Source organism: Typopeltis vanoorti, chromosome 11, assembly GCF_054136105.1.
Source record: "Typopeltis vanoorti isolate ZY-2024b chromosome 11, IOZ_Tvanoo_1.0, whole genome shotgun sequence".
NCBI lineage: Eukaryota > Metazoa > Arthropoda > Arachnida > Uropygi > Thelyphonidae > Typopeltis > Typopeltis vanoorti.
The window spans coordinates 9,386,171-9,399,311 of record NC_143559.1 but is presented as its reverse complement, the minus strand read 5'-3'; the positions used below and the strand labels follow the sequence as shown (position 1 = coordinate 9,399,311).

Below are 13,141 nucleotides of genomic sequence, written 5' to 3'. Positions count from 1 at the left end.
CAGATACGTATTATCTCTTCCTGGTCATAGTTTTGATGTTTCAGACTCTCCTACTGTTAATATACAGGGTGATTCAAAAAGATGGACTCAATTTCATACGGTTATATATCCTGAACTATACATCGTATATGAATGATCTACATATCATTTGAAATAGGAAGTCTTAAAGTTTGAAATACTACCGCTAGAGCGCTTGCCTAGCTCACAGCCAAGCAGCAGCGTCAGTTGTGAGTAAATTGGCTACTATGCAGCACAATCTTTTTTGCGTTCGTTTGCTCGAAGAGAGTGAACCAGCTGTAGGCGGTATGGTTTGAACAGTAAACGGCACTTCAACACACACCAGACAGTTGGTTGCGGTATTGCAAGTTCTCTGCTCGCTCTACAGGTTGATTTGCTTGGGCTACGCTCAAAATTCTGTTGAATTCGTCTCACGTTCTCCTCCGATACACGCGGTCTGCCCGAGCTTTTTCCCTTAAACAGACAACCTGTTTGCTCAAATTGATAATTCCAACGACGACAAATGCTCTTCCTCGTTGGAGGTTTAATGTTGAAACGACGACGAAACGCACGCTGCACTGCAGTCGCTGACTCGATTTTAATGAGCTCACGAACGCCAAACATTTTGTGCTGCATAGTAGCCATTTTGCTCACAACTTACGCTGCTGCTCGGTTGTGAGCTAGGCAAGCGCTCTAGCGGTAGTATTTCAAACTTTAGGATCTCCTTTTTTTCAAATGTTATGTAGATCATTCATATACGATGTATAGTTCAGGAAATATAACGGTACGAAATTGAGTCCATCTTTTTTGAATTACCCTGTATTATTAAAATTATATTATTGGTGAATTACATGATATTTATGGAGGCATTGAAAGTGATTTAATCGGTCCAGAAGGATTGCAGAACCAAAATAGTTAAACTTGTTCCATATATATAAAAACACTTTCACGCTGGATTTCTGGAATGTAATACTGATTTAGAATTCAAGATATGTTATGTTGGTTGAATTCAAACAATCTATACAGGCAGAATTATGAACAGCTTGAAAGAAATAAAGATTTCATTCGGGCTGAAAGAAGTTGATGAAAACTGGAATAAAAAAAAAGTCTATCAAATAAGGTTATGTCGACTTTACTTTAGTTTCAGGCGGACCATTTTGAGTGGCAAAATGATTTCAAGCAAAAATAGCTAGAAACATTGCGAAACTGTTACAAATGAAAACAAACAAATTTGTAGATAACGTGAAGGCAGGACATTATCTTAAGCACCGACTTAAAGTAAGTTCAGGACCAAACATAGGGCTTTCTAAGCTGCATCAGTTCCTCCAATAAGCACCAATAAGAATAAGGTCGACAATATTCATTTACTGTCTGATCACGAATATCCATGATATTTGTGAACAGAGCGCCTCCGTAGCTCAATTGGAAGAACGACATTGCGCCCTTCGATTGGAATAGGTCTGAGTTCGATTCTCGTCGCGACGGGAGGAATCTTTATCTGGACGATTTCAATCGAAGGTGAATTAGCCGATCTCATACGGGGTAGGAGGGTTTTTTCTCCCGGAAACTTGGGTTTTTCATCCCGCATACAGAAAAATCGGCCCCTCAGAACACGCACAATTTACAGACAAAAAATACTAGTTGTGGTGGTGGTGGGGGTGGGCGGTAGGTGGCGTTGATGGAGATGATTCGTAGTAGAGGTTCGGGTTAGTGGTTGAGACAGTTGCGGGTGTCCTCCCGCGATGAGTCTTCGGACTCCTTGGAGGTGTCAGGAATAATAACAATAATAATAATAATAATAATAATAATAATAATAATAATATTCATTGTCATCATTGATAGTATAGTAGAGCAAGTTTTGGCATACGCGAAGTATATTTTGTTTTTCGTAACTTTCCTGTAAAAATGACCACGTGAAAAACAGATTCAAGCCCTGAATAATAATTTCATTAAATTTGAAGCTAGTGAGGAATTATTTCAATTATATATATATTTTTAAAAATTCCAGCAGTCAGATTATAACGAAATAAAACAAAATATAGACAGATATAAAAATTGAACCTGGGACTAGTTGAACAACGAAAACGTAATGTATTCAATACAGTATATAAATTAGAGTCAAAGGACTCTTTTCATGTGATACGAGTTGAAACTGTTCACAGGAAAATCTTCGACTGTTAGTATTTTGTTTCTGTTTTGGATAAACCCGTCATCACGATAGTGTTGACAAATTAATAAAACATCTCTTTGGAGTAGGCATACTTTTGTAAAATAAGGTCAAATGTTATAACACACGTTATAACTTCCGACTCACTTTTAGCTTATGCACGCGAAACAAATTTGTTTGTCCAGTTTTGAAGTTAAAAATGGCTTGATTGAAATGAGGAATTATTGGAATGCATCCCATTTCGACACATGTTCCTTTGTGCAAATGGTTCGTTTGAAACAAAAACTAGGTATGCCGCCAGAAAATTTTTTTGTGGATTGAAACACAAAAATACCCATCTAAGAATATCTCCGGGTTTCATTGCTGATGCACATTACTAATACCATTGCTATTGCTTAAAACCTCTTTTTTATTATCTCGGATCATGTTCATGATAGATAAAGTGTGTATGCATATTAAGTTCATCTTTTTCTGAATTTTTTTTTTTTTTAAATTTTTCAGTGAAAAGTAAATTTGTAAATGTTAAATAAGGCTACTTTCACTTTTGCATTTACCGTGTTGTTCAATATATGAGAAGTGAAGGTCTTAAATTTTTATTATGGACAATTGCTATTGAAATGATAGGCAAGAATGTATCTACCCAAATCCTTTACCACTTAACCTGTATTAATTATTCTGCCCACTCAGAATGACTTCGGTAGAATACCATCAGTCCGTATCAAAATGAGTGGGTGTGCCGGCACAGAAAAAGTTAATCGTCGCCACCTGAAAATTTTGAACTCGTTCTGTAATTTTAAAACCGTAAGGTGGATAAATTGTTCTGCAATTTGCGAATTTCTTTTTACGTTTTAACTAATCCTTAAGTTTTAATTAATTAACTTAATTAAAAGAAACTGATAATGCATATGCGCACGTTCACATGGTTTCCTTCTGACTATAACTAAAGGGTGATATTCCTACCTGATTCCGCTGTCTCGGGTCTTTCCTCCATTGAATCTTCGAAAGTGTACTTTGATCGTTCTTTAAGGTACGCACATGGGATATCAATTTACGCGTTGCTGCGTTTAAAAATCGCTAGACTTTCATATATCAGATTACGACAGCGGTTAATAAAGATGACAGGAGAGATCTAATGACCGCCTCCTATTCCAAGTTTAGAAGATGCAAAAAGCTTCGTTGAACTGCACTTATCAAAAACGCGGACCAGATGAACGGCGCACTCGCAAGTTTTCCTTTTACCCTAATGATTACGAAACAACAATCGCGATACTTCCAGGAGATGGCGCTTAAGTAAGAATGAATAAATCTCCTGGAATTCGTTCACTGGAGCGTATGAAACGGTTCTCGTTCGGTAAGTGTGCAACCAGCGTCGCTAATTGAGGAGTTTTATTTCGCTTTAGAAAGCTGAATTTTTCTGCGTAGAAAAAATGAGGAGAATGCAACTATTAACTGCAGGGATTCATCGCGCCTCTTTCTGTTCTGTTTTCCATCAGATGCCACTAGCTATTTTTAAACTGTAAATATCAACTTCTTCTTCTTCTACGCGTTATTCCCGCTTCCTATGTAGGGTCCGCTGTTACTTAGATGCGATTTCTTGTTAGTACTACTCCCAACCGACCCGTCGCCTGGTCTGCCGCTGGGGGGGGGGGATATATTTTTGACTGTAGAGGCGTATGTTCATGGGGCCGGTTTGCCTGTTTGCGGGATGAAAAACGCCAGATAAACTGACGGAAAAAAACCTTACTGACCGCGCCCAAGACTGGCTAACTTGGCTATGCCTGAGGAAGACCCTCAAATTCCTCACGTCAACAACGGGAATCGAACCTGAAACTGTAAATATCAACTAAATTTGTAATATAGGAAGTAATATTCTTACAGATATATTAAATCCGATTCAGCGAACAGATAACCAGGGAACGCTTAATTTTCAATTGATACTATGATATTATAATCTGATGTCACAGGAATCAGTGATATGAGGGAGGGAGAGAGAGAGAGAGAGAGAGAGAGAGAGAGAGAGAGAGTGAGTTATTAATCTTTGACTGCCTCGCCACGGTTTACTGAATATTTTATTGCAGAAATATGGTTCTTTGTTGTTTTTTTACGGCTTTATTCCTCGCTAGTGGAGATGATTCTCTTTTCTTTCAACTAAAGATGATAGCAATTATTGAATGTTACACATAAACAGAAACTTTTAAGATGACATTTATATGTAAATGATTTACTTTTCCTTCGTTTATTACGTTGATTTTAAAAATTGGATAGCAGTTTTTATAGGTTGCCTAAGGATTTTTCCCAAACCAAGACCATTATGACCAGCTCTTTTCTCAACATTTATTTCAACTTAATGATGGAATTATTAAGTATTTTTATAAAGATATAAGTGAAATGAAGACAGAGGAAAATGTAGCAATTTTTATAAAAAATATTCTGAATATCAAAATTTTAAAAAATCCCATAAAAGTTATTTTGAAATAAATTTATCATAAAATTATTTTAAAATGAAATTATGATAAAATGTTTATTTTAAAATTAAAAACAAAACATTTTTGAATCACCATTTGTCATGGGATGCATTAATAGTTCTTTTTAAATACCAGATAAAGTACTGTTATGGAGCTTCCGAGTCTATACCTTTACATTTTTTCTTTAGTTTACTACGCTGATTGTTTTTAAAATGTTCTTCTGTTTTATCGACATCTATCGCTATGCCCTTAGTTCGCTGCTCAACTTTATCAGGAAAATATTAAACCAGAGAGCAAGAATTACGTCTAAATTTTGCCTATCAAATGAGTTTCTGTTGTTACTCTGTTCCTAAGTGCGGTTATAAAGTTTATCGTTTAAAACGTTAATAGTTTTGAAAGTGGTTGAAATGTTACGAGAGGGCAGTCTTCTACTTAAGTTGCTTTAGTATGGTACCACACGTGGCACAGACATTGCCTCGCGTTTTGTGAGTTCTGTGGATCAAGGGTCGCACGAATCTGACAGATGATGGTATACTGATGACGATTCCTGTTCAGAGTCCACTTCGTTTTCTGTAATACATTACCAAGACAACCTATGTTGAGTCTTGTATTCTTGTAAGTTCCTGATGCTTTACAAAAACAGCACAGGACCGCCTTTTGAATCAGTCGCACCCGCGATGTTATCATAGTACGTCGGAAAATCACTGGTGTGGGCAAGGGTCCAGAAACTGCTTTCCAGAACAGTATTTCATGCTCAAGTTCCATCTAATCACTAGACCAGACATGGAAAATTTTCAACTCACTTTTATCACCATGCGCTTGTGTAAGGTGGAATCGCACAGTGAGTGATACTGTAAATCATCTGTCACCTAATGACATTTAGAGATATCCATACCATAGCCTATTATAATATTATTGGAGACCAAAAACATTGTCCATTGGGATAACAAAGCCAGTTGGATGAACTTGGCTGTAAAATAATATATATTTATCATGCAATCATACACACACAGAAAATAAGTACTTTGCAAAATTATATCTAAAAACATGTTTTTCCTTTAACTCAAAAATATCATAATAGAAATCCAAAAATGAAGCTTGTTTTCTAGAGAGACAACCCCAGAGTGCAGCGAACACATGGTATACAACTAATTATATCATTTTCCGAAAAGACATCTATTTATCAAGATAATTTAAACATCAGAGATGTATAAACACTTTTTTATTTAAATGCTAAATTAGGATTAGGATTAATGCGATGCATTAATGAGTCAATCAATTATGAGTCTCTCTGAACTCATTAACAGCTGGTAAGGAAAGGAGTTCCGTTCATGATTCTATTACTGCAGCGTATAAAATCTATACTATAGTGGTATTAAGAGACATAATATGACAGCCTCACAGATTAGTTGCTTCCGTCGAAATTCTAAATAACTATATCCTGGTGCTCACAATCGTGGCAAGTTCAGAATTCGTTAACGCGCACACTCCGCATTTGAAAATACCGATCTCGTAAATTCCTATTCGATGTATGCAATAATGTCCATCGAAAACTAATACTCAGTACCTTGGACAGGATGGAACGTAGAGGCAGCCTGCCTCACGGAGCCGCTTAATAAGGGCGCTCCGTACAGCAACAAGATATTTTACAACATCTCATGTAGATGCAATAGATTTATTTGAAGAATTAAAAATTCTCTCAAAAATAATACAAGAGAAAGGTGGTCCTCACCAAATTTTATATATATATATATATATATATATATATATAACCGGTGTGGGTAGTGGCCCTTCTCCCAAGGTAAAAAACTTTCTACATCTTTCTCTCATCCAGAGAGAAGGTCAAACACCTTTTGTCTACTTGCATATGAGATATATATGACTTCTGCATTACTTCAACCTTGGTATCTCTTCCGAGTCTGGCTCCCACTGAAGAGACCTTATAAAGGTCGAAACCGGTCTGGGTAGTGGCCTTTCCCATTATGCATTCATTATACATGCCTGAAAGGGGGTGTGCTTTGCATTATGGGATACATACTAAGCAAGTGATATGAAATCATTAGTCTCTATATACAGGTAGCTCAGACGTGAATATATTTTATATTTCACGCGCTAAACTTTCCTTTGCTTGCTTGGGAAAAGGTTTAAAACCGAGTATATATATATATATATATATATATATATATATATATATATATATAACCGAAATCTTGTAGAAATTTATACCAACGTTACCACCGTCCTAAGGATATTGTTAACAATTCCTTTCAGCGTAGCAAGTTCGGAAAGAAATTTTTACAAGCTTAAACTGATTAAAAATTATTTGTGAACAGCGATGACCCAAGAAAGATTGGTTAGTCTAGCAACTATATCGATGGAGGTGGACAAGCTTATAATTTAAATTTAGAAGTCCTTAAAGACAGTCAAATATTTAATTAATATTATTATTTAATTGTTTTGCATTAATGTTTCTCTTGTAATAAAAACTAAATAGCAATTGGAGATTTTCTTATATTTTCGTCTTATAATCCATCAGGGGAGATATTTAATTATTTGCCTCAGGGCGCGATCTAATCTGCGACTGCCCTGCTCTATATCCGCTAAGACACAAGTGATATCACTTTTCTTTACACTCTGTTACTTAAACAGAAAGAGAATCGAACTCTGCCATTAGAAAGAGATGTCCAAAAACATACGTCGTTGCATATGTAAAATGCAATGCAGCTTTTCATTTCTAAGTTATGAAAAATTATCTCTTCTGGTTTCGATAGCCTCGGAAGCAACCATGGAATCGAAATAATACCCGATCTTAAAATAGGTTGGTTATTGAAAGGGCCTTGTATGTGTGAATAGGTTTAGTGATAAGCTATCTATATTTGAACTAGTTTCAAGTTGATGGAAATTCTTGCAAAATGTTCGTGTAAAAAGATTTGATGCAAAATCTTTTAGTGCATGTTAATCTACCAAAACTAGATCATCATCATCATTATCAAATGGCAGGAATTTGATAATGATGATGATGATCTACCAAAACCTATATGCATTTGAATAAATGTTTTCCATACCTTTTTTATTTGCCTTACTACGAACACATTTCTGTGGCCATCGGAAATCATGATCGCCTTTAGTTGGAAAGACCTGAGTTTGAACCTCTTGTAGGATGGTAAGAATCGTTATAAGGTGTTTTATGCAGAGGATCAATTAGCTGCCGTAATATGTTAGTCGTGACATTTTACCTCCAGTAATAAAAAGTTTGGGTGGAATGATTTTTACCATAACTTCGAACTGCAGTTGAAGCCCCGAAGTTGAATAAAATCGTTATGTGTGATTTGCAAAATCAGCGTAACAGCGAAAGTTTTTGATTTATATGGTTGTGATAATGCCAAAGTAACCAATGCCATAGAGCAGTATGTTTGTTAAATGCGTGTAATTATAAAAATAAACTACAGTATTTATTTAATAGAAACGCATGTAGTGAATTATTTGTATACCAGTTATCGACGGGATGCAGAGTTGATTGGATTGATAGTGATATATTGTCATAATGAAATGAAATGGAATTAGCGATGTACATTACATCGCTAATTCCATTTCGGTTGGCATTATAAACGTTCCTCCTGTCTTAGATGGAATTTAAACTCAGATTTTTCCGAGCGAAAGGACGAATGTCATAGATCCTTACAGCGGCTCTCAAATTGAAACATCATTAATTGCGTTGTGCATCGCATCGGAAGTGAGTCCGTTTTTAAAGTCCATTCCCGGTTCGATCAGGAAATTTAAAATAAGTGTAGTTAATGTTGTGTTGCTTTACCCATTTTTTATACTTGATTAGCGAACAGTCTTGACAGATGTGATGTACAGCGCAATCCAAAAATCGTGTTCAACACTATGCTTTGTGAGATCTGGTCGCGGATATAATTGGTGTTAGCCAAGTCTTTTCCGCTGAACTGGTCTGTTTATGCATACGAAACTCACATGCAGCTTGATAAAGACAAAGGTCAACAGAGGAAGAACTATCTCTTCAATACCGTAGCAATCATAAGTCAGAAAGTTAAATTCATCATTAGTGAACTTTTAGTAGGTGCATTATCAGGTATTATGCATCCCCATTTCTTATTTATATTCCCTACTTCAATATCTTATTTATGTAAAACTGTGTTTCGCCTTTCATATTTGATTATGAACCTTCCTAGAGTTCTCTTATGATGAATTTAACTTTCTGACTCAGGATTGCTATGGTATTGAACAGAGAGTTCTTATCCAATTAAGGTTTGTGTCTGGTTTTTGAATGAGAACTATCGGTTCAAAACAACTGTCAAGCAGTGAAATGTAATCAGTTCATTAATAAAAGGAGAATACACAGGCTTTTGGGCACAGTCCGTGACTTTTAAGGAGCAAGCGAAGATAACTCAATTGCGAAAGTTCTGTTCTCATAAGCTTTCTTGTAAACTTTGAAAATTTTTCTTTTTATATTTAGCTGTAAACTGTGGATGAATTCATAATATTCTCTGTTTTAGATATATACTATCTTTCCCATTATTCTGAGCTGGATCGCTAACTTAAAGGTATTTGAAAGATAATACTATCCGTGTTGCATATTTCTATCATTTAAATACGATTTGTGCCTGACCTATAGAGTTCTATAAGAGACCTTGTTAAAATCTTATGGGTTACAAAGCATTTCATTAGGCCTTTTTTCCTGAGGATTGACGTTAATCGCTTTTAGTTGGAGGCGGCTATAATTTTTATCCAAAATAGGCAAATCGCAATAAAATACGCATTCAAGAACCTGTAGCACATCAGCACCCAGCATGAGCTTAAGAATTTTTTTATCATTTATTGTTATCTCATCTCATCTTCCTTTTCCCTCTTTTACCTTGCGGTGTCGAGGGTCAGTTAATCATCGGACCTCAAACCGTTCCCGGGATAAAGTGGTCAGCACTACGCCCCATTGTGTATCCTGCGTCTGTAATGTTGAGTTCTGAAGACTAGTTTGCCTGCTTTGTGGGATGAAAAACCTCAGGATAAACTGGAGAAAAACACCCTACTGTCCACGCCCAAGACCAGAGAACTTGGCTATGGGTGAGAAAGATCCTTCAGTTCCTCACGTCACCGACGGAAATCGAACCTAGGAAACTCCTTTCCCCAGGTATATGTATAGTGGCTGTGCGCTTCGCACAGCCACTAGGCTAACCGCGCGGATTTATTGTTAATTTATTTTTAATTACTTTTGCATACAAGACAAAACGAGAAACTTTAAAGTAACTTCAGACCTCTAATAAGCAAGAAGGTGGTCTCACAATGGACGATGGTATTCACCTCCCACTTTGAAACAATCGCAAACTGGAGGCGAGTACGTTATCCTGCCAACCAAGTGCTCAAAATTGCTCATCCCATAAAAAACCAGGCTCAATCCTAATTTACCTATTCAAGTTTTGAATACTTGAATAGGTGCTAAGAGGAGTGAATTAAGAATATTTGAAAGCCTATGATTCAGAACTACAAGTTTGGATTTCATCCTAATATTTGTACTCTGATATTATCCTAATATTTGCCATAAAATATTCCTACTAGGAATATTTTATTCCTACTAGGAAAATTTTGTTCTGCCCCACGAACTGTCTGTCATTTATTACTCATTAGAAGTTTAACCTTTTTGAGAGTAGTACAAAGTGACTTGACAAAATGGAATACAAAGTTTTTTTTCATATTTTAAATTAATATCTTCCAGGCAATGAACCGTAACATCTCTATCACTTGAAACGCAGTTACTGCTCAGAGCACTGTATTTTCATTTGTTGAATATGAACCAGTTAAAAGAGGCACCCGTTGTTTGTCTGAAGGTACATGAAACAGCCGTTCCTAACGTGTGGGTTTTGATGAAATCTGGCATTGTTTAAAAATTCTAATTTTGAGTCAAAAACAGATTGCTTAATATTCAAGTGTAATGAAAGAAGAGGGTTGCGAATGAGGATGTGAAAGGCATCTTCTCATTACAAGGAGGCCTATTTTGCATATTAAAATTTATTTTGCGTATGCTTCTGTAAAAAAAGTGACAAGGTAATTTGCAGGTTAAAATTTTCTGGAGTTCTTGCGAACATCTGCTATGTAAAAGATGACTTGAAATCAAACATAAAACTCTGCCAATAAATAAAATATGTATTTTGATTCGAAAAGCTCTTGAATGGGGCACTTTTAAAATTTTCAGTTTAAAAAGGACCCATTCAGCTAGACAAGGTTTTTCTTTCTTGATAATTGCTCAAAAGGTCTCTTGAAAATTATCTTAAAAATCTGCGATGTTATAATTCGTGTATCTATCTACAATAACATTGGAGAGAAATAACTTCTTTCCTTGAAGAAATAACGTAACAAACGAAGGCATATTTTCATTGCCTGTTTGTCTGAAGGTCATATACCGGTCATGGAATTGGACACCTTTTATGCAAATATACGAGTACGTAAACTTTGCTTACGCAGCGTATATGGAAAATACATGGTCATGTTCGATACCACGTTTTCTAGACAACCATTTAAGAATACTGCTGGTTAGTAATCGTCAACAGTGTTGATCACAATGATAAAAACAAAGGATCTTTCGGAGTTCGATAAAGATCATAATGTTGTGGGCGCCTGTATGGCTGGAGCCACGATTTTGTAAACAGCAGAACTGACTGGTTTCTTCAAAAAGTGAGATATACCCGTTTGCAACTTTATTCCTTCACGAAAATAGCTTTCTTCAAACACAATTCGCTTACAGCAGCCTTTTGCCTTTTACCCAGTTGAATGCTACCAAGTCACCCCTTTGTGCCTGATTCGAAAATGTGAACGTGTACCCGCTTTCTATTCGAAATCGTCAGTAAATACAAATTGCCTCAAACTGATTCGTCTAAATTTGTGTTCAGAAATAGTGTTCGTTCTTTAGTTTTGGACACCAGTATATTACGTGAAAATACATGTTAACTAACCAATCAGTACTAGTAGATAAACCCAAGATGGCGAAAATTATTATTATTATTATTGTTATTATTATATGAGACTTACAGGGAGTCAAGGACTCATCGAGGGAGGCTGTAAATCACCCAACCCAGCTATCATACCTTCCCTTAAATTTATTTACACTAGATGCACTCACTACCCCTAAGGGCAAATTATTCCACTCAGTGACTGCTCTCTGGGAGAAAGACCTAGCTCTAACCCCTTTCTTGACTAAGAACATCCTTAACTTCCATGGATGACTCCGTGTTCTCTCCCCTCCTTCCATATAACGAAAATGTTCATCATTTGAAATGCTATAACACCCATTCAAAAGTTTATAGACTTCTATCATATCACCCTTCTTTCTCCTGTTAACCAGAGTCTGCAATTCACGATCATCTAAATCCCATAACCCGGATATAATCTTTGTAACTCTTCTTTACATCCTTTACACAGCTTCTTTATCCCCTTGGAACCCGAGAGACCAAATCTGCGTCCAGTAATCCAGGTGTGGGCTTATCTAAGCATTATAAAGAGCCAAAATTACTTCCTTATCCTTACATGTCAAGGTTCGCTTCAACATAGCAATTATCCTATGAGTTGTATTTGCAACCTTTGCTATGTGACCTTTGAACTTTAAATTCTTATCCACCAATACACGAAGATCTCTTGACTCTTCAGTTTCTTGTAGCATAACCCCGCTAATATAATATGCCGCTGGAACTCTAATCATGCCAAAGTGCATAACTTTACACTTACTAACATTAAACTGACTGCCATTTTCATTTGCCCAGATTTCCATTCTATGCAAATCATTTTGTAATTGCTAAATATCAGTAGCATCCCTGATTGCACTGCCTATTTTAGCATCATCAGCAAACAATTGCACATCTGAAGATAGACCCTGCTTGATGTCATTAATGTATAGATTGAACAATAATGGCCCAAGGACTGAACCCTGAGGTACACCACTGGTTACCTTAAATTTGGCAGATTCACACCCACTGCACGCAACTTTTTTATATCTGTCTCTCAATCATCCCCTGATCCAAGTCAATAGATTATATTCCAATTCCATATTCTCCAGTTTACGCAACAGCCTGTCGTGTGGTATCCTATCAAAGACCTTAGAAAAATCCAACATTATCATAGTGTATCCATTCCCATTATCCAACTCGGCCGTAACATTGTTATAAAATAAGAGCAAATTGCTAAAACATGCCTTTAGTAAATCCATATTCCCTGCAGAGTATAGAATGCTTGTCTACCCATTTCTGTAAGCGAGTTCTTACCAACTTCTCTAAAATATTCACTACCACACCAGAGATACTAATAGGTCGGTAGTTAGACACATCAGTTTTTTTCCTCACCACAGTTGTGCAATGGAACTATCATACATTCCTTCCATTCTTGTGGTATCATTCCTGAGCTGAGACTCAAGTTATACAAATGTGTGAAAGGCCTAGACAATTCAGCTGAACATTCCTTTAGCAGACGGGCTGATATTCCATCTGTCTCTATTGGCAAATTCTTATCT

The 13,141-nt window shown here is 36.3% G+C and overlaps 1 protein-coding gene across 4 annotated transcripts in view; it reads right to left on the bottom strand.

The window, feature by feature from the left end:
* The window catches only part of LOC150101293 (uncharacterized), a 117,224-nt gene extending 113,978 nt beyond the window's left edge, over nucleotides 1-3,246 (bottom strand). For all 4 annotated transcript variants that reach the window (XM_090400135.1, XM_090400138.1, XM_090400140.1 and 1 more), the window contains exon 1: nucleotides 3,125-3,246. In XM_090400135.1, coding sequence (XP_090256261.1) covers nucleotides 3,125-3,155 — 31 coding nt within the window. In that variant the 5' untranslated portion in view covers nucleotides 3,156-3,246. The remainder of the gene's footprint in view (nucleotides 1-3,124) is intronic.
* Nucleotides 3,247-13,141: the final 9,895 nt, after the last annotated feature.